Source organism: Astatotilapia calliptera, chromosome 11, assembly GCF_964374335.1.
Source record: "Astatotilapia calliptera chromosome 11, fAstCal68.1, whole genome shotgun sequence".
Lineage (NCBI taxonomy): Eukaryota > Metazoa > Chordata > Actinopteri > Cichliformes > Cichlidae > Astatotilapia > Astatotilapia calliptera.
Window position 1 is genome coordinate 38,079,917 of NC_137432.1, and position 22,408 is coordinate 38,102,324.

The window sequence follows — 22,408 nt, forward strand, 5'->3', positions numbered from 1 at the left end:
ATCAGGTGACTGATCAGGTGAGTGATCAGGTACCAGAAAGCATTTTTCTGGGGTACTGCTCCCAGACTTTGGTGACTGATCAGGTGTCTGATCAGGTGACTGATCAGGTGACTGAAAAGGTACCACAAAGCATTTTTCTGGGGTAATGCTCCCAGACTTTGGTGTCTGATCAGGTGACTGATCAGGTGACTGAAAAGGTACCAGAGAGCATTTTTCTGGGGTAATGCTCCCAGACTTTGGTGACTGATCAGGTGACTGATCAGGTGACTGAAAAGGTACCAGAGAGCATTTTTCTGGGGTACTGCTCCCAGACTTTGGTGACTGATCAGGTGACTGAAAAGGTACCAGAGAGCATGTTTCTGGGGTACTGCTCCCAGACTTTGGTGTTACAGGTGTCGGAACAGATTCTCTTCCACTTCCATCTGAATCTGTGCTGGTTTCCTTTGTTGGGATCTTCGTTCTTTTAATAATGTTCTGGATTTCTTCCACAGCCACAGAAATTTTGTCCTCAATCAGGTGATCTTCGTCTTCGTTCTCCACCCAGAGTAAAAGTTTTTGTACAAACTTTTCTACTGCGTCTTCTACGAGCACATAGAGGACTTCAGCAGAAAAGGGAGGCTTGGATCCATGTGCTGGTTGTGGAGTCCTGCAGATGACGGTGTCAGACAGGGATCTACCCATTACAGGTTCGGGGACTTGATACAGTCGATCCGTCATAAGTAGATCAAACATTTTTGCCGTTAACTCCACAGTGAAATCTCTGGTTGCTCCACCAGTTCTAAAGTTTTCCACTGTTTTGTGGATGCTGAAGAGTTTTTCTTCCTTTGTTAATTTCTCATACAACTGATTAACGTCTGATCTAATCGCGTCGAAGTCGACGGGAGAGGAGCGTATGTAACGGAGCAGTGTGTTTCGGCTGGAAACCGTACTGTTATCAGAGGGCACCGTGTCACCTTTGGGGTCCTTGCAAATGTTTTTCAGACAAACAAGAAATTTTCTGTTTGCCTTTATTACTTTTCTCAGGTCTTTTTTCGTTGTTTCAAATTGTTTTCTGGCAAACATGGAAAAGCGCTGTTTGCGTGCTTTGAGCCGGGAGTGAGAGGTGGATTGCAAACATCTGGAGAAGAAGTCTCTCAGCTTGTTGGTAATTAATCCTGCATTAAAGGCAGGACTCCTCTCACAGGGCTCTTCGCTGCTTACATCCATGTCGCCAATGATCTCATTTACGATGTCAGCTGCAACCACTTCTACTGGGGTTGCAGCCCGGAAACTTTGGCTTCCTGCGGCTCGTTTTGTTTCGTCCTTTTCTGTTAGAGTTTCTTCCTCATCTTCATCTGTCATCTCTCCATCTGAGCTCCTTGATGACAGAATCACAGAAATCTCTTTGATTGCTGATTGCACGGACATCTTTGAATCCGTACTTTCTGTACCGGAATCAGAGCCGCTCGACAGCTCACGCGCGTGCCTTTTAAGGCACGAGGCAGCGTGGCAAACCATGCGGTGCAGCTTTTTAATATCACTACATTTGCCGCTGACATAAACGGCGGGGTCTTGCGGGAGATCGGGGCTTTCTCTAACGAGTTTGACCGTTGAGCTGACCTTTTCGGAGATCTCTTCCTCAACCATCCGTGTCAGCTCGTCAGTGCTCTCAGGTCGCTGTTCCAGGACGTTAAGAGCGCCGGCGATGGCAGCTGAGATGGAGTCTCCGAGGGACGGGCTTATTTTCCCCGCACCTAAAGGCTCCGGATCTTCCTTCATCATGCGATCCTGAATAACAGGAAGGGCATTTTTGAGGATTCTGCTAGAGGCGGTCTGAATGATTTCACAAATCATATCAGCGAGCACCGCTCGGACGCCTGAGTCGCATGTGCCACTTTCTATCATGCTCCACTCAGCTCCAGAGAGCCTTTGGAAGCACCTGTTGAAAGGTGGCATAATCTGGTCTGGTGTGACCACGACTGTATTTTCGTTTTCGCTGCGTGTTGACATGGTTGTATCGCACATTAGATTTTCTGGGTTTGAGAGAACAGCTGGATAATTTCCTTGTTGGGAGAACGCCGACTGTTGAACATTTGCAAACAGGTGAGCAGTGATGTTTCTGTGTGAGCGCTCCTATTTAAAGCTTTCCCTGCCTGTGACGTGGCTGTGACGATCAAAGCAGAAGCTGATTCCTTTGATCTGCCAGTGACGCCACACAGAACGCACGAGCGCACGGATAGAAGCCGCGCCCTCACCATATCCCAGGATTCACTGCGAGTCAGCGGTTGAAGAAAAATGGCGGACGGCCGAAGTGAAGCGCAGAAATACCGTCTTCAAAGTGAGCGCGGCGCTTTTGTCCCACTGCAAATATACCGCGGAACAAATGTTAGCATAATGAAAAGTCTTAAAGTCGCATTTAGCGACCCTTCGGCTAAGTTACGTGACGTTAGTGAGGTCGCGTTTAACGCGCTCTTTCTCCGTTAGTTCGTTCAGGTTTCTGCCGAAGCTCCGTCTGTTTGTCGCCGTGAAGCCAAACGTACTTAAACGGTTCAGGAAACACCGAGCAGACGGTTGAGCAAATATGTGGCCCGCGAACTGCGGTGAGGACGCAGACTCAAGCATGCTGTGCTGCAGTTTGTCCTTAAAGAGCTCTCATCCTGTTTAAAGCGCTAACAATGAGACAGACAGTAGATGGAGAAGTCCTCCTGCTGTTTCCGTCAGGCTTATATCAAACAACCCGAGTCTGTCACCTTTGTTATAAAGACCAACACTCTGCAGGATCCTGTTTCTCTCTGATTCAAACACATAAAGTGTGTCTTTGTGACGATAAGAGGAAACGGTGTTTTCATCCTGCAAGTTCACACAGATTTGATAAACTTCTGCTGCTTTTGTTGCTGACTGCTGTGGTTGATTTCCTTCTGCAAGTGTCCAGAGTCAGAAGAGCCTGAGAAGGTGAGAGGAGACGGAGGCTCTCCACCCCTGATGAGACACCAGGACAGATCCAGGACAGTGTGAGGAGGAGGAGCCAGCAGCAGCTGAGAGATGCAGAGGAGAGCAGACAGCTCTCTGTAGTTGAGGGACTGCTAAAAACACTGAAAACACTTTTATATTTGCTTCCTGTATCTGCAGAAGCATCTCCAACACAACCTGTAACAGCTGCATACAGGAACCACTCACTGCTGTTCGTCCTGCAGGATCTGACAGGGAACCAAGGAAAAATAAGGGAACCACAGACAACTTTGATAATGCTTTGATTTATCCAGAATATATGTAGTTCAAATGTTGTTTTCATCAGTGGGATTGTGCTGGTTTCAGTGGGGAAAGTGTGCAGCTCATTTAGACACAAAGTTGTCCCTTCATAAGATAAGATAAGATAACCTTTATTAGTCCCACACGTGGGAAATTTGTAAAGTGTGTCAGTATTTTCTAAAGATGTTTCTGTATCATCTCTCTGCTGTTAGAGCCTCCAAACATCAGCCTGCTTATGCTCTCACATCTGCAACATCTGAAGTAAATTATGCTGCACAGTTTTGTCATCAATAAGAGAAGATTTACTGCATCAGTTTGTCTTCATTTCATCTGAAACACACACGGATCAAATCTCTGACTTTATTTTTGGGATATTGCCCTTAAATGTAACTAAAGCTTTCACACAGGGCTCGTAAATGATATGAAATAGAAACAAATACCTTGAATTTTGACTGAAATGTCATATTTGATTCCACCACTGAGCTTTCTTTGTGCAGAATCAGAATGGGTTTTATTTCCAAATGTTGAGCAGCTTTACAACATTAGCAAATTGCTGCTTAGTGCAAAACATACTGTCAGACAACGCTGAAAGAAAGCAAAACTGAAAAGTGCTCAGTAGATATATACATGATAGCAGGTGGTGCTCAGTGCAAGCATGGAGTGATGCAGTGAACAGTGTAGGCTCACTGTGTTCTGTATCTAGTAAATATCAATGATGTCACTCCTGATACGTTTGTACCATCAAACTGAGCATCAGTCTACACATCTGCTTTAAACACAACTGTAAAAAACACGTATCTGACATTATTCCGTCAAACTGTCACAACACGTGTTTTATTTAGGACCATTAACTCTGCTCCGACTGTATCGAGGCCTCGTCTGCAGCCTGTGAACGGTTTGTACGCTGTTTTATTGAGAAGGTCTCCTCCACCAGGGCTCAGATCTTTCATGACCTCTCAGTCTCTGCTTCCTGCTCTGCTGTCTTTGAGCCGGTGACTCTGTCCGCTTTAAAGGAGACTGTTGGTCATTTTAAGCCTGCAGGGTCTCCAAACGATGCTGCCCCTCCTCGACTCTTAAAACACGTGTTAACTGCAGTTGGACCTTTGCTTTTTGAGCAAACCACAGTTTGATGTCAGGTGTTGTCCCTAAAGATGTTAAACATGCTGTAGTCAAACCCCTGATTAAAAAACCTGCTCTTGATCCTATGACTCTTGTAAATTACAGGTCTATCTCCAAACTACCTTTTCTTTCCAAATGTCTTGAAAAGAGCTCACAGCCAATGAATGGCCTTCCTGGGAAAGCAAAATGTTTTAGATGTTTTCCAGTCAGATTTTAAACCCTTTCACTGAATCAGCCCTGTTCAAAGTTTTAAGGACATATTTTTAGCTCCTGACGCTCGGGACTGTGTTGTTCTGGTGCTTTTAGATTTGACAGCTGGCTTGATACAGTGCATCACGCCATATTACTCTCTGGTTTGGAGCACTGGGTGGGCACGAGGGGCCCTGGAGTGGTTCAGGTCCTGCTTGGCAGGGTGAACTTTTTCTGCCGTGCTGTCCTCTGTGGTGTGGTGTCCCACAGGGCTCAGTTCTCGGCCCCCTCTTGGTTCTGTACTGAGTTAACTCAGTTGCATTGTATTCCCCTTTTATGCTGATGACTGAACACATACTCCACACAGCCACTACTTCAGTGTCTTGAAATTAAGGCTTGCATGTCTCTTAACTTTTTAAAATTCAATGACAAAAAGACCGAGGTGATGGTTTTTGGTAGCCCCACTGAGACCCCCAATATTTAGATTCCTTTGCCCAGCATGTTAAACCAGCTGTCACAAACCTGGGGGTCAAAGTGACTGTGATCTGACGTTTGGCAGTCAGATTGAGGCAGCTGGCTAAAGCAGGTTTTTCACAGCTATCCACGCCTTTGTTAGCACTCGGCTGCATTACTGTAATGCACTCTATACTGGGGTCAGCGCATCATATATTACTCGTCTACAGAGGAGGCAAAATGCCGCAGCTCGTCTTTTAACTGGCACTCGACAGTTTGAGCACATTTCCCGTTTCAGCTTCACTTCACTGGCTGCCAATACTTTTAGGATTCATTTTAGAATTCTTTTATTTGCTTTTAAAGCTCTCCACGGCCTCGCCCCATCTCATCTCTCTGAGCTGCTACAGCCTCATACACCCACCTGCTCTCTCAGGCCAGCTGATCAGCTGCTCCTGCATGTACCCCGGACAGGGCGTAAACTTAGAGGAGATCGTGCTTTTGCTGTAGCAGCTCCCAAACTGTTTTTAGTTGGTTCTATGTTGTTTTTTAATACAGGGCTGTTTGAAATTTTATTTTTTTTCTTAACATATCTGCTGTACAGCACTTTGGTCCTGTGCTGGCTGTGTTAAAGTACTTTATAAATAAAGTTGGATTGGATAAAGTGTCCAAAGACATCCAGCTTGTGGGGACAGGTTGATTGGATAATCCAAATTGTCACTAGGTGTGAATGTGTGAATGAAAGTGAGCACGAATGGTTGTCTGTCCCTGTGTGTTGGCCCTGCGACAGACTGGCGACCTGTCCAGGGTGGACCCCGCCTCTCGCCCTATGACAGCTGGGATAGGCTCCAGCGCCCCCCGCGACCCTGAAAAGGATAAACGGAAGCGAATGGATGGATGGATACAGTGCTGTGGGTTTTCCACAGGGACAACTTTTAGGACTCTTTATCTTTCTAATGTTTGCTAATAATCCACACGGTTCTCTACATGCCGCTAACGCTTTCATGTGTTTTCAAAATGTGCCTCAAACATCAGATTAGCGAAAACTGAAAGCATTTATTTTACACACAGATTTTTCCACCCACAGCAAAATGCTAAACCTCTACACACACTGATGACTGTTTTACACAAAGACGTTACTAAACAGATAAATGCATCATTTTGTTAACTTTAATAATACTTTGTTTCCATTTTTCATGTGTTTGTTCCTCGTGTTCTATGAAACTAGCAGAGACAGAACTGGTGCAATGAGCCTTTAATTCACAACATGCAATAAATCACAACTTGTAGTTTGAACACATTTTAAAAATGTAGAAAAACAACTCGTGTTTGTGATGTCACTCAAACACTGTACACATCTTTTATTGTAATATAATAAAATCACAAGTCCAGCCTGATCGTGGCTCCTCACAGAAGTCAAGTGACCAATCCACACCCACAGAACATTAAGGCACTTTGGAGAAAACACTAAATGAACTACCAGGTGACCGTGTCCACTGGGCTCCTCGCTCTCATGTGTATACATTTATCCTAGTCTCGATCTCAAACATTCGATTCACAGATTCGGGAACTTTAAGAAGCAAACGTCCAATCAGAATTTAACGTTGGAGAAAGAAAACCTTTGAAACAGCTGTTAGGACGGCTGCTCCACGACCTGCTGTTACAGCTTTTCCTGGCGCCGCCCCGTGTGTCATCACAGGAAACAGCAGTGACGGGATTCAGCTCAAACAAAAAGATTTAATATGAGCTGAATAATCGACCAAATGTATGCAGGACTTTAGTCTGTAGTAGAAACACAATCAGTGGCATTAAAAATGAAAGAATAGACCTGAGACTAAAAGTTGCTGTTGAGTAAAATGTTTCCATGTGTGAAGCTTTGTTGGTCTCAAATGAAACAAACAGACTCGAGATTAAAGAAAGTCACGTTTCTCACTCACTATGTGTTCACAGACTCTCTGCATCGAATCATATCTGTTATTAATCTCTGTCTCTCCTCCACAGCATGTCTTCATCCTGTCTTCCTTCTCTCACCAACCAATCACAGTGATTGGCCCCGCCCCTCCCTGAGCCTGGTGCTGCTGTAAATGAATCTGTGGCATGTGTAGAAAACAGGGTCAAGACTTGTACAACTAGAAGACTTCCAAGTCTTGCCCAATTGCATACGAGCTTTGGCTGCTTTCCACTAAACTGGAACATTTGTACAAACAAATCTCACCTGGAGACCGAGTCGTTTCCCTCCGACAGTGAAAAATGTAATGAGCAGTAATGTATTATCAGCGGTCCAGATTCATAGCCAGTCTAATGAATGTTTCTGTCCCCCAGTGGACACGCAGCCATACATCAGGTCACTTTGCATCAGTGAGAATATCATCATCAAGCTGGAGCCAAAATAAATAATGTAAACAGTGTGGTTTGTCTATGGTGGAGCCCGGATCCATCAGAGTACTCGAGGCATGGAAATAACTGTAAACGCTCACAGCAACGCCTTCAAATAGCCTTCAGGAAAACCACATCGCTGTCCCACTCTGACTGACAAACACCTTCGTTTTGGATTCACGCAAAACATCCAGACGGAAAATTAAAGCCCAGCTTTAGGGTAAAAAAAATAAGTCCAAGGAAACAGAAACAAGAAAAGTTTGAATTTTATCCCAAACTGGAAAAACAGCATAGTAAAAGTTCAACCATAGAAATAGTAAATACATACAAAACTCAAATGTAAATCTTTTCACGTGTTGTGATTTAACACGATGATGTAACGGCCTGCTGCAGTAAGCTTATCAGTGCATAAGAAACCAAACTCTTACAAATGAAGCTGGTGCAGACAGGAAACCAAAGAGGCAGCGAGCACAGCAAGTGAGCATGGTGCACCATTACGAACAGCATCACAGCGTGAAATAAAGCTTATGAGACACGTGACGTTAATGGGACGGGAACCCCTCCACACTGTGCGACCCTCAGGGGTTCAGGCCCTGACGTACCGGACTCACTGGGAGCAGGCAGGATGTGATGTCACTGTTGTGAAGTCAGTCCCTGCAGCCTATCAAACAGGACCGTGACTGTATGAGGAACTCGCAGTCTCTACCTGCAGGGTCACATGACTTCATGACCAGCTTCAGATAACGAAGAGCTGAGTGACCGCTCTTATTCAGTGTCTCAGTCAGTGGCACGTTTTACTACTGAAACCCTGTGGGCGGGGCTTGTACCCTGGACAGGTCACCCCACCTACGTCTTTGGACTGTGAGAGGAAACCCAGACAGGGAGAACATGAAGCTCCAACCGCTGCACCGCTAAGCCACCACAACCTAATTATGCTTTTTAAAGTTAGTTTATGAAGTTGTCTGAAGCTGAAAGCATTCGTACAAAAAGCTCACATGCTTTCATCAAGTTCCTACACCAACTAGAACATCCTGACGGTTCCCACAGACCAGTCGAGCAGGAACCCGTTACGATGTCACACAGTGTGTAGAGGCTCCAGGATCAGACACTAACGGGTATTTAAATGTACTACAAAGTACTGTGTAAACCTTCCACAGTTTAACATTCAGTTTGAATCCAATTAGAGGTCAGGCCTTCATTTGGTGCTCTGAGCTACTTCAGAGGAAATTTCAGACACATTCAGTGCACAGTCAGAAGCATCGCACAGTAAGGCAGTAATCTCAGGATTATCGTTACACACCGAATGGTTTTACTCGTTTGTTAACGACAGGTGGCAGAAAAGGGTCTAACTTTGAGCCTTTTTATTCTAAGAATTAAAGCGAAACCAGTTTGGGTTCTATGAAGAACACGCAGCAGAAAAACTGGAAATGTGTTTTTCCTCCAAGACGTTCACAGCAGTTTATCTGCACACCTGTAAACTGGGATTAATCGCTAAAAACAATCAAACAATAAATGGCACTTTGTTATTAAAGACCAATAAGACAAGCAGCAGCTGTCATGTGAACACTGACATGTTAGCATGAACTCCCCTCCTGTCCAATCAGATCGGCAGTGCAGCCGAGAAAAAATGGGCGTGGCATCAACAATAGTCATGCTAGGTCACGCTTGTTAGCTAGTGCTGCTATATTAACCTCTTCATTAAATTCCATTTAATAAAATGTTAACTATGTATCAGTAATGCACAGTCAACAGAAAACATAAGCATGGTTTAACCATTTTCAACAAACTCTTAATTCTGTCTCTTCAATTTGTTTTAATAATCACTTAGCTGTAAGCTAACGTCTCGGCTAACGTTGGCTACCTGCCACATTTGGCGTCTCTGTCTCGATTCGTAACGATTGTTCACGTTAAAGTTTTTAGGTTCAGAGGTGTGACTTCATTTTCCACGTAAGTTCAACTGAGCGTTGAGTCAATCAGAGATGTTTGCAGAGCTGACAGCCCAGAGGTGCTGCATGCGGTCGGAGCTAGCAGTTAGCGGGAGTGGACGTCACCGTGTGCAGATTAATAAAAGTTTTCTGTCACTGAGTGAAAGCACAGATTAAATAACTATGATCAGAACGAACGGGCTGGGAGAGGTACGCAGAGATTGTGCTTAAACAGTCGGACGATTGTAAAACGGCTAACACGCTGCGCTCAGTGCAGCACATTGAATATTTACAGCATCTTTTCATTGTTAGCTCGTCTGTGCGTTCACTGATGTGGCGTTGCAATGACTTCTTTTGGAAAACACACATTCTCCAAAAATGTAGCTTCCAACATATAATTATAAATCCAAACACTTTTAAATGGATGATGTTTAATATTTACTACAATATGTCTTCGTCTGTCCATAGATACACACTTTTAATCTCTTTGGTTCATTTGAATCCATCTCAGCGCGTCTGAACGAAGTATCATTGATCATTAATCACGTGAATATTTGGATAATCTGAATGAATCCATGTCATTACATTTATTAATCTGCACAGATTTCCACACAGTTCATTTTTAATCCTGATATAATTTATACATCGCTCTCTTTTGGCATCCTCTAAAATAATCACAGATGTGCTTTTTAAATACAAAATTCAGACTGAATTTTAAATTCAAATGGCTAAAAGTTTGGTTCTTTTAAGCACCGAGGACAGCTGAACAAAAAGAGTAATTACAATAATCTGCAGTTCCTGCTGAAACGTCTCTAAACTGTTCAGTTACAGATTGAATCCACGTCAATGACATATTACATGTTCTTCCTCCATAACACAGACGCTGTGCTTTGGCCTTTATTTCTCTTATTGTCAGTAAATCCCACAAGCAGACATCAAACACTGGAGCTTCCCACAGAACACCTCTCGACACACAAAAACATTCAGGTTTATCTCCTGTACATGTGTCTACGGGACACACGGCTCCCAGCTGTGGTCTGATTTAACGCGACACAAACTGAACCGCGTGTTTTCTGATGTATTTGTCGGGTTTTCGAGCATCTCAAGCAGAACAGCTGGAGACGTTTGTCTTTAATGTAAGTGGGCGTGTCCATGAGTCAAACTGGTTCTTATATTTATCTGCAGCTTGTTTTGTAATATAAATGAACAATGACATCATTACTGACCCACATAATCAATGTGAGATTTTTTCAATCATTAAAACTTGCAACCTGTTTACATGCGTGTGGTTTGCACTGTTTACATGCAGCGTCTTCAGCTTCCTTGAATCTTTAAAAATGACCCAGCTGGCTAAAACAAACTGAACCTCCAGCAGGTTAGACTCCGCCCACGGGCTTCCTGACAATCAAAGAAATAACGATTTCTGCCACGTGTCTTTACTCGCCAAAAATGACGATGTTTTGTTCTTTTGCTTTGTTGGCATGCCGACGTTTTACCTGTTTCATTTGTTAGCATGCTGCTGTTTTACAGCCCCTGAGTAAATTTTTAGCATGCTAACAACAACATTAGCATGCAACTCGTGTTTGAGTGATAAAAATATTTCAACACTAATATTTTAAAGTAGAACTGCTGTAATTTTAATGCATCTGTGGTCCAAACTGCTTCTGCAGAGCTCGAGGAAGTTTCAAAGGAGCAGAAGGATGGGCGCTGTAAACCGTGAGGACACGCTCATTTATGGCACACAGCAGTGTGAGGGCGCCATCGCTTTAGAGCCCACGCCTCATTCTTAAGGACAAAGAAAGAAAACAACAGGAATGATGGGAAATATAATAAAGGTGACAATTCCAGGTGACTGTGCTGTCGTTCATGAATGAGGATTACCGATGGTTCAAATGTGACCCAGAGCACCGTTACCATGGAAACGTGACCACAGCGGTCCGATTTAACGAGGAAGTAAAAGAATGACACTGACTGCTGTCCAGCCCAGCCGGTGCTGCGTCGGCGCTCCTCTGCAGTAAGAGTTATGATCACATCGATTTATCCAGGTGGTCGCTTGGCAGAGAAGAACCAGGACACAGCAAACTGCCAACACAGCCATCTGACTCCATCATGACGGGACGCTTTTTACATGGCTGCAGAAAAGCATGATGGGAGAAACATGCGGGGAGAGAGTGTTAGAGTCTCAGGGCAGTGGAAGTAATTGCTGTCATGTGGATCGGCCTCACATCTTTGGATGTGGCTCGAAGAAAACAGTTGGCTCACTGTTTGGAAAAAAAAAAGCACTTTTAACTGATTAGCATCGTTAGCATCGTTAGCATTCCTCAGGGAAACCCTCCTCTTATCACAGGGAACTCAGCTCGAGCAGGGAGGTGCACGCTTGCATTATTTATATGATAACAATGTTTTAAATGTGGTACGCAGCCCCCTTCAGTCCAACTGTGGACAAATATGCACCAGTCAGGTGTAACATAATGACCGTGTGCCTAATGTTGTGTCGGCCCCCCTTTGGCTGCACCCATCGAGGCTGTGCTGTGGGTGGAGCCTCTGCAGATTGGACCGTTTGTGCAGCACCTCGCCCTGATGCTCTGACTGAGGTGGCCCGTGACCCCGTGCCCCCTGCTCCTTCCTTGGAGCCCCGCAGGAGCTGCAGTGTCGCAGCTGCTCTGAGCCAAACTGTCACAAATCCTCACGCTCGTCCGATTTCCTGCCTCTAACATCGACTTTGAGCACAAAACGCTTACTAGTCCCTGAATGCACTGCAATTTAACAACATGCTTCACTTGAAACGTGCTCATAAAAAGCAGATGAGGCCATGAAGGTTTGATTCTGCAGCGCGTTAAAAAGACGACACCCTCGCCCAGCGCTGGAGACGTTTAACCCAAAACCACGTGAGCAGGTAACAGGCTCAGACCAGAAGCAGGTGAAGGACAGCACCTACCAGACTGAGGCCCACAAGCCACGCTGTAAGACGTCCACAAGTTCACGGCCATCAGGAACGTCGCTATGAATCCAAACACCTGTGAACGAACACACAATGCGTTACAAACACCTTTCAAAGTAAAGCTGCTCAAGTCTACTGACGGATCGCACTCAGCTCAGAGAAGTTCAGGCAGGACCAGATTTCTGTTCTCAGGAAAGAACTTAATGTGACGTCCTGCGTGATCAGAGGGAGGACTCGGTCTGCAGGAGCCACACACAGCTGGTCTGCTGCAAAGTGACACAACGCGAGTCTCGCAGTTGTGCGCTTACGTACCGATCCGGCCACCAGCGCTGAAACTCCACCGCTATTCGCCGAGGCGATGATGGAGGCGATGAGGATGAGGATGCATCCCACAGAGTAATGGAAGAACTCCTGAAACAGCAGAGGAACAATAAACATTTCTCAGCATCTGTCAGCACCTCGTGTCCACCACAGAGGAGCTCCGAGCCTTCCTCAGAGCTCCGCTTTAGTGAAGGCTTCAAAGTCGGGTCTGCTTCTGAAACCAGGATGCAAACATTCACTCTGCCGGAGCTTCAAGTCCCGTTTCACTCACACGAGTTTTCATAGATTCATTAATAAATACCGCTGGACAGGAAGTGCTTTTAATTTCCAGCACGTCTCTCATCCTGCAGCCGGATGAGCTCGCTGAGAGTTCAGCACAGGAACCAGACCTGCACCGCAGCTGCTGGACTTTCAAAATAAGAGCAAGGGCCTGACCGCTGCTGAACAGATGTGCGTACAGATGTGCAGAGGATGCTGGGGGTCGGGTGACATGGAGGCAGGTGCTCTGCTGTGGAGCTTTATTAGTACTGCTTACAGCTGAGCAGACTGCATATATGTGCAGCGTCCACATGAAGATCAGCAATCATCTCACAATGTTTAACATTTCTCTGGATTCAACAGAACAGGAAGAGGAAGTCTCGCCATGTGTGGAAGCATAAATCTGAGCCGAGCGACTAACAGCTGCAGGGTGATGTTTCGTCTCAGGCTGAGATCTCCCAGCACGTTTGGTGCTCATGAACCTTTTCAAGGTCACAAAGCTCTCAAAAGGTTAAGGAACAATTTGCAGCAGCTGATTTGTTTCATTTTGATCAAAAGTCTGAGATTTGCTCTGAAAATCACCTCTGCTCACGGCCGACTGGTCAGGAAGGTAAACGAGGGACTGCTGGTGCACTGCAAGCATCCGCACATCAGAAGCTCTCTTCCTTCCTTGAACTCCACAGAGAAGCCAGAGGAACATTTGGGTTCTTCTGGCTTCTCTGCGTTGCATAACAGCAGCTTCCTGTTACGCTACGCTGAGAATCAAACGCTCAAGTCTTCGATGCAGAAGTTTGGCTGAAATGCAGAAGCGAGACCGACACAGACGGATGGAAGCGTCGCTCCTCTTACCGTCAGCGGCCAGTTGATGCAGGGCATCCTCGTCTGCAGCCTGCACAGGTGCATGAGGAAGAAGATGAGGAAGGCTACGAGGAACCACAGCGTCACCACCTCGAAGTACTGGAAGGCCGGCCAGCTGGGCCAGCCGCGAGTGCAGAACACACACAGGAAGGCGATGAGCAGGGAGATCTGGCAAAAGGGAAATTCAGTTTAATATGTGCTTCCTTTGCATTAGAGGCGAGCAGCGGTTTGAGGACGTGCATCACATGTTTTTGCATCTGCTTGTTTAAACAAGCAAAAGAGAAGAAAGCGATGCGCCGCGTTCACGGCCGACGGTTTTCAGAATGAGTTTTTATTTTCACACAATAGATAGATAGATCATTTGGTTCTGGCAGCTTCAGCTCAGGTAAACGCTGTGTGGGGATGTGTGCAGGCTGTGGCTCTGATTGGCTCTGTGGCTCTACACTAACTTTTTGCCACTAAATGTTTTTCTTAGGCGCATCAGCACAAAAGTTAGGCGCACCCAAAGCTTTCAACCACATCGCCTAACGCTGCAGTTTTACATGTGCACTTTTAAAGGGGAAACTGATGTCACAGACAATATTCATTTGCAAATGATTAACTAACAATCTTATGCTTGTCCTTAAAGTGCGTGGCTCTCTTTGGTAATGCTGTAGGCAACGTTAAACGTATTCGTCACATCGGCTCCTCTGACGACCTGCCTGCTGCTGAAAGGCAGCGGGGGAGGGGGGGGGGACACTTGGGCATTTATTGCTCTCATTTACTGTTTGGTGGTTGCTGAAATAGTTTGTGAGCTTTAACCTGAGATTCTGGTGTTTCTGGCAAAATACGTTTATATTTAAAAGTCCATTCAGGACTTAATGACTCGATATCCATATCAGAGAGGTCCCGCCCCTGACTGTCTCTGATTGGTTTAGACCACGATAGGGGCATGATGTGTGTCTGACCACACGGAGACGTTCAGAGTTGCAGAGACCTTTTTTTTCTTTCTAGTTGCACCATTAAAAAACTGGTGGCACTCCAGAGCCCTGCTCTGTTGCCACAGAAACTCTGATATTTAGCTCACATAAGCAGGAGTTGCTCCTGATGTGACGGCACAGCCTGAACCAACCAGGCCAAATGTGGCAGAAAGCTGTAAACATGGTTGTTCTGGGTCAAACAGCTGTTGGGTCTGAGTAATCGTTCAGCAGCCGATTTGTGTTTTTGTTTTAGTTCAAAGAATATTAGAATATTACCAAACCCTCCAGCGTCGTGGTCTCAGAGGAACACGTTTCAGACTGTTGACAGTACACGTGTTGGAGTACACGTGTTGGAGTACACATAGGAAACTGCATACAAACCACCGTGTTCAGAAATAATGAAGGAGGCGAGCTTCACTCCTGCAGGTCTGTTCTGAGACGGCGTTAAATGGTAAATGGCCTGTATTTGTACAGCGCTTTACTAGTTCCTAAGGACCCCAAAGCACTTTACATATCCAGTCACACACACATTCACACACTGGTGATGGCAGCTACATTGTAGCCACAGCCACCCTGGGGCGCACTGACAGAGGCGAGGCTGCCGGACACTGGCGCCACCGGGCCCTCTGACCACCACCAGTAGGCAACGGGTGAAGTGTCTTGCCCAAGGACACAACGACCGAGACTGTCGGAGCTGGGGCTCGAACCGGCAACCTTCCGATTACACGACGAACGCCCAACTCTTGAGCCACGATCGCCCTTTAAAGGTTTTACACAGACGGTCAGACTCACCGGACACTTTATTAGGTACACTTGTTCAGCTGCACGCCAACACAAATATCAGCCAATCACATAGCAGTGACTCACTGAGACGACCTGCTGAAGTTCAGAATGATGGAGAAAGGCGACCTGAGTGACTCTGAACATGGTTGTTGGTCTGAGTGTGTCAGAAACCAATTTCTGAGCTGACAGGAAGGCACCAGGACCTCGAATACAGCACGATCTGGCATCCTCGTGTCGGTGTTGTTCCCACATCATCATCATAAATGTTCCAGGTTCAACATTGCGAGTGACCAATCACATTGTTGTGACGTCATACTTTTGCAAGCCGAGCGATTCATTCATTTACGAAATTCCAATGTTGCAAGGACAACATGCATAAATCTTACCGTTTGTTACAGAACAGCATCCTGAAATGCAAAGATTCAAATCGCTGCATCGGAGGACAGAGGCCGTTACGCAGACTTTTTTTTACAGCGCTTTTTTTTACGAAGTCGCAAAAGTGTGACATCACAACAATGTGATTGGTCACTTGCAATGTTAAACCTGGAACAACATTTATGATGATGATGTGGGAACAACACCGACACGAGGGTGTCAGATCATCATGATGAACACTCGTTACGACCATCGCATGCAGAGCATCAATGAACGTGTGGAACATCGAGCAGATGGGCTACGGCAGCAGACGACCACACCAGGTGATCAGAGAAACGCTGCCTGGTCTGATGAGTCTCAGTTTCTGCTGCAACCGTCAATGATGGAGTCAGAGTTTGAGGAAGCAGCATGAAAGTGTGGATCCACTCTGGCCTGTTTCAGCGGTAAGAGCTTCACCGAAACGCCACAGCCTGCCTGAGTGTGGCATCCCTTTTTGACCAGAGTGTACCATCTTCTGATTGGCTGCTTCCAGCAGGATGACGCTCCATGTCACAAAATCATCTCACTGTGATCACATGACCAAAGCCCCTGAGAAATGTTTCCAGCAGCTTGTTGATTCTGAGCCATGAAGAATTAAAACATCTCTAATAAAGTTGCTTGTGAGTGGGTCTAACGGTGCTATTATAATAACACGAGGACACGTAAAACAGCTGGAGAGGTCCCCTGTAAAAGCCTGGGGGTCTGTAGCTGTCTCTGAGCCCCGGGCCCCGTTTTCTGTTCGCCCGTCCCTGTCTGGATGGAAGTTTTTACGAAAATCAATATTTCTCCATCAGGAGCCGATCACTCCGAGCATCACAGGCCGATCAATAACAACAACAGTCGTTTAAATATTTCACAGTTAAAGTTTCTCGTGTCTAAATCTTTAGAAAACCAGGCGCACACAAACCCGGGTAGAACCGGGTAAAGCCCCGGGGTTTGTCCACCGGACTGACTCTTACCAGCTGTCCGATCTTGAGCAGTCCCGGGATGGTCTGGGTGTAGCCCAGGTTCAGGCCGCTCTCCCCGGATGTCCTGGTGGTTGTTGTCGTGGTGATGACGGTGTGAGACATGATGCCGGTAAACAGCACGGTAAATGAAACGTTTAAACGAGTTTAACCGCAGCGGAAAGTCACCGTCGACCGCGCGACACGGCACAGCCCCTGTTTTTATCGCTGACGTCAACGCGCAGCAGATAAACGCGACTGCTTCCGGGATATATTTCATAATAAAAGCACCGACAAAACCCCGTCCTCTCAAAACACTTCAGTGTGTATTCATATATTTTCAGTATAATAACATTAGCATGTTTTTAATTTCATTTGTTTTTTGAGTGTATTTTTCTGAGTGTGTCTGAAATATCAATTTTTATGAGTTCCATAGACTGTATATAAAGATGGACACCACCACTTTGACGTCACCCCCTGGTTTTGGACATTTTAGAGCCTTGTTTTCTTATTAGTGTACATCCACACACACATATGTCTGCTAATCAGTGTTCAATAACATCTTATCACTCTCCTCCTTCACAGGTGAGCCACTCTGACAGAAACTTTGCGTGCACATCATTGAGATTGGGTCATTAACATTTATTTTAAATCACAGTTCGTTCGATTTTCGTGTAAATTCTGGTCATTTCATCATCCTCTGTGAATAAAATGTCGTGTTCTGCTTTTGCGTTTCTTTCATGTGTCAAGCTCAACATACATCACCCGTATATGACTCAACAATCACCAAAGCTTTGGTGTACCCTCAGTGAAATCTTTGAATTTCAGTCACTAAAAACTGGAGCTCCGCCTTCTTGAACACTCTGTTAGTATAGGACCTCACAGCAGATATGTTATTGGCCACATGATGTCATTAAAAATTCTCCAAAATGCTCCAGCGGCACAAACACCGTGCAGAGGTCCAGTTCAGGGACTCCAGCCACACCCTGTGACCATCCAGCTGTTAGTCAATGACTGGCCACGCCCATAAATTTAAGTCTCAAAACTCACAGATAAAAAAATCAATTACTCGGTTACAGTTGTTATGAAGGGGGAATCTGTAGAGACCAAGCAGTTTATATCTTTGCTGTAAAGTTTAACATGGGAGTCTATGGGGACTGACTCTCTGCTGCCCCTGCTGGACATCACAGGAACTGCAGGTTGTGGTGATTTTATCTCATTTATTTATTGTTGCTTGTTTTATAATAAATGAAATTTGATTTATAAAAATAAGTTAAAATGATCAATTAAAATTATATTAAAGCTGAACGTCAAGTTTGATGTTTGAGGTGTTTATTCTAACTCAAACACGGCTCTCGTTTTGTTGGTGAATTTGCTTCTTTTAATTTTCCATCAGATACTTCATGATCCATCATGATTCAGAAAATAATGTGGGGAGATCTCTGATAAGACCATAGTTTGTTGTTAGGATACCTAACAGGAAATTAAACAGATGCTAGAGAGTCAGTAATATCACCGAATCCCATCTTTATTTATGTCATTGTAATATTGTGGTTTCTGTTATTTCCCTTTACATGTGAGAGTCATTTATAAGATAACTTTAATCAGTCTGAGACGGCTGCAGCAGACACACACAATCATGAGTGGTGCCTGATAATGCTGGACTTGATGTTGTTTTCTGACTGAAACATGCTGTGAGTCTGCTTGTGTTTGTTTGGCCTTTATTTTGAAGCAGACATCCTGTGTGTGCAGGTTTTTGGGTGGCTGAGGTGTCAGCGTTGACCTGTGGGCTGAGTGGAGGTGTGGTCTCTGTCAGGAAGCACTGCAGCAGCAGCTTCCAGAGAGGCACGAATGTTCCCGAGCAGCAGGACAACAGAGCTGCTGTCAGGACGTTTCCCTTTAAACTGAACACACGCACACACTCACACTCACGCACACATGCACGCGCACGCGCACGCGCACACTCACGCACACATGCACGCGCACGCACACACACACACACACTCCTCCATTCAGAGCTCAGCACCATTTTCTCTGTTTTCTGTTTGAATATTTCACGTTTAAGCAGGAAACATGAGATTAAAACCTTCGTTTTAAAGAGTGTGCAGACGTGCAGACCAGCTCACGAGACAACAGTGAGATAAATATAGAGGAGTAAACTACGTCAGTCGTCTGAACACACACAGGGCGGTGATGCTCGCCTGCATCCTGAGGTAACAGAAAACGAGCTGAAGTTCATTAATCACACTCTCTCAGGCTGAGCTGCGAATACGAATTTTTCTGATTTCAACTCGATCTTCGTGGACACACAGAAGGACACGAGGTTTCTGCGCTTCTGCGATGGATGCAGCTCAGGTTCACTACATCAGCTCTGTACATGACCAGAAATGGGAGGAGCTACAGTTGAGCTGTTGTGCTTTAGAAGTACAAAATCAATCATTAAGCACATCACGCTCGCCAGCTTGTTTCTGTGCCGCGTTCACGAGTACAGATCGTGTTCCTGTGCAGGTGATAAATGCTAAACTTCTGTGCACCACAGAGCTGAGAGGTGGTGCCTGTTCCAGTCACCATCCAGAGCTCCCAGTCAAAGGTGAGGGTGGGGGCGTGGATCGACCTCTGAGTCGACAGCTTTGTTTTTACCACCACAGGCCGGTACGGCGTCCACGTCACTACAGAGGCGTCACCAACTCATCATAGAGGAGGCCCCGAGACACTTGAACTCGGATCCAGCTCAGACTGGAAGTACTAACTCTCAATCCCAACACTGCACATGTAGCTGTGAACTCTCAGTGCAAGCTGGACGCCACCCGGAGAAGCCGGGCGAGTCACAGAGATGCTCAGACCACCACAGGGAAGCACCACCCGGCTCCACGAGAACACTTGACAAGCTGCAGCATCACGAGCCGCTGATGCGACAACGTTACTGTGTGACGGCAGAACATCGCAGACAGACGTGAGAATGCTTTTCTATCGCCGGCTCTAACGAGTCCGTTTTTATCTTTCTGTTTAGTCTCAGGCTGGTTTTGTTTCAAGGACTCTGTTTGTGATCAAACGGTGACGTCTCTGTTTCAGAAGGCGGGAGCTGGAGGAGTCTTCGACTAAAATGCTCTCAGAGCATCATTCATAATTCAGACAGCGGCCTCAGAAGCAGTAAACCTGAAGGAGAAGGAGACGCACATCAGCACAGCTGAGCTGCAGACTGAAGATGCTGCTGTGGTCCGGCCTGCTGCGAGGCTGCAGTTGTTTCTGTCACTTTCATGTCCGCAGCAGCTCTTTCTTGAGTCTAATCTGACAGTAATATAAAGTTTTATGTGAGGACTATTGAATTATACTGATGGGAAAAGTCCCACACAGAGGACATGTTGAACACGGCAGGATTAGAGGATGTGTGTTTGCTGCCGACGTGATGTTGGCGTGGCCGCTGACGCTCACTTCCTCTCCCGAGCCTCATATGAGGTTTGCTTTTTGTAAATCCTAATAAGGTGTGTGACATCATACGTGGTACGGGGCGATTCTGTGGATGCTTCAAAGCTACGATATAAAAGCGCTGCTGATGCGAGCCAGCGTGTTTCCGTCTGGTCCAGCGGTCTGTAGGTGAGCAGTGGAAGCTTCTCTGTGTCTGTGGGTGGGCCGTCAGCTCCTCTGCTTCCCTTTCTGTAAATTCAGCGCACGTCACTGCAACAGAAAATGAGAATGCCCTTTCACAGGTGAAGACTTCAGGCGCTGTCTGAGATTACTCCCACGGTGGGGGTTATGTGGGGGGTTGCTGAGAAAAGGATAAACCCCCGTCGCTGTCTCAAGAGTCTTCGTGATACTTTTACCTCTAAAATACGTCATCCTTCTTGCCGCGCTGGTCAAAGTAAGCATTAAGTGACTCACTGACTGATATAGAACAGACAATGACACAATAACCACAGACAGCTTCGACTTCCTGTCTCATGTGAACATGAGCGCAGGGCTGAAGCACAGTAATGTTCACGGAGGCGCTGCTTCGACCGAGGTACGCCTGAGCAGCAACTGCAGCACCGAGCATGAAGTTTCACAAGCTGCAGTCCCTGTGATGGAGCTGCGTCTGCCTCCAGCAGCGTCCTCAGAAACGTTAAGACAGTGGTGTCCAGCTCCAGGCCTCGAGGGCCGGCGTCCTGCAGGTTTTACATCCCACCCTGGGTCAACACACCTGAATCAAATGGTTAGTTCATTAGCAGCATCTGGAGAGCTTCAGGACATGTTGAGGAGGTCATTTAGCCTTTAAATCAGCTGTGTTGGATCGAGGACACGTCTAAAACCTGCAGGACGCCGGCCCTCGAGGCCTGGAGTTGGACACCTGTGCTTTAAGACGTCCAAGTGATCGACGTACGGTCACGCCGCAGCGTCACACAGCCGGAGGGCAGAACTGTTCGTGCTCTGTAGCTCAGGGGTGTCCAACTCCCGGTCTCGAGGGCCGGCGTCCTGCAGGTGTTAGATGCGTCCTTGAATAAATCACAGCTGATTTAAAGGCTAAATTTCCTCCTCAGCATGTCTTAAAGTTCTTCAGAGGCCCAGTAATGAACTCATCATGTGATTCAGGTGTGCTGACCTGTGGGATGCCGGCGTTCGAGGCCTGGAGTTCGACACTAAATGTTAATGGACTGATTCTTATATAGCGCTTTTCTTCTTGGCAACCAGACTGGAGCAGACTGGGATCAAACCATCAACCTTCTGGTTAGTAGATGACCTGCTCCACCACCTGAGCTGCAGCCAGCCTGGAGGCAGTAGAGGCTGCTCTTGTTTTACAACAGTTTGGCTCGTTAGACCGGAGCCACTTTCATGACGGCGTTTGTGCGTTGGAGTCTTTTTCATGTAACTATCTGACCACACGTGGCTCCACAAAACCAGCACAGGCAGAATCCATCTTCATCCAAATGCAGCTGATTTTCCATTTAGGGCGCGTCACACCTGATCCTGTTTGAATGGAAGCTGCGTGCGGCCTTTTCATGAATCTCCATTTGAACGATTACAGAAAGAAGCGATGAGACTGTCGGAGCTTCACCTTAAGTAACACATACGTTTTGTGCTGTGTTTGTGGGTTTTAACACTGACGTGTGCTGTCCTGCTGGCAGCGGGCAGGTGAGCGGTGGGTTTTTGTAAGCTGGTGTTGCTGAAAGCAGCCTGCACGGAAAGCGAGGCCCAGAACAGCCCGTGTGCCCCGACCCGGCTCTGCCAACAACACGTCCTTCATCCTGGGCCTTCGGTGGTTCACGGTCTGCACCGCCATGCGCCACTGCACGAGCTGGAAAATTCAAAGAGACAAACAAGCTGCAAAAACGACAAAAACGTCTTTTCTTCAACTCCGAAAGTGTTTTTTAACACCTTTCATGTTCCCATAGCGACGTAACAACTGTTGCTTCACACTTTCAACCACATCCTGTGGCCACAAGGTGGTTAAACACATACCAACATGAACTGAAACACACACTCGTTTTCATGTCTTACTGAGGACGTTTGATTGACATAATGCCTAACCATGAAAATAAACCGAACTGTGACCCTGCAGCTAAAACCACACTTTGAATCTCAAACATGCTTCAGACTCGTGGGGACTTTGTCCCCTCCAGTATAGTGGCACGCCAATTTTCTGTCCGCACAAAGATGTCCAAACAAGTA

The 22,408-nt window shown here is 46.2% G+C and overlaps 1 protein-coding gene and 1 long non-coding RNA gene across 2 annotated transcripts; one reads left to right on the plus strand and one right to left on the minus strand.

Annotated features, from left to right (window-relative positions):
- Positions 1 to 2,188: 2,188 nt before the first annotated feature.
- LOC113032663 (uncharacterized) lies at positions 2,189 to 3,538 on the plus strand. The gene is made up of 2 exons (XR_003273917.2): positions 2,189 to 2,317; positions 2,905 to 3,538. It is a non-coding gene; the product is annotated as an uncharacterized LOC113032663 (long non-coding RNA).
- Positions 3,539 to 6,226: 2,688 nt separating this feature from the next.
- On the minus strand, positions 6,227 to 17,008 carry cmtm7 (CKLF-like MARVEL transmembrane domain containing 7). The gene is made up of 5 exons (XM_026185436.2): positions 16,781 to 17,008; positions 13,657 to 13,833; positions 12,541 to 12,639; positions 12,226 to 12,304; positions 6,227 to 11,419 (listed from the first exon to the last, which is right to left on the minus strand). Exons 1-5 carry the CDS (start codon positions 16,889 to 16,891, stop codon positions 11,412 to 11,414), a joined length of 474 nt encoding a protein of 157 aa, XP_026041221.1. The 5' UTR covers positions 16,892 to 17,008; the 3' UTR covers positions 6,227 to 11,411.
- Between the last annotated feature and the right edge of the window lie 5,400 nt (positions 17,009 to 22,408).

What these genes read in the sequence shown, in the direction of transcription:
- cmtm7 (XM_026185436.2), bottom strand. Translation starts at nt 16,891, where the DNA reads ATGTCTCACACCGTCATCACCACGACAACAACCACCAGGACATCCGGG. An exon ending in TGCTCAAGATCGGACAGCTG is followed by an intron (nt 13,834 to 16,780) that starts GTAAGAGTCAGT and finishes CCCTTTTGCCAG; the next exon opens with ATCTCCCTGCTCATCGCCTT. An exon ending in CAGCGCTGGTGGCCGGATCG is followed by an intron (nt 12,305 to 12,540) that starts GTACGTAAGCGC and finishes GTTCGTTCACAG; the next exon opens with GTGTTTGGATTCATAGCGAC.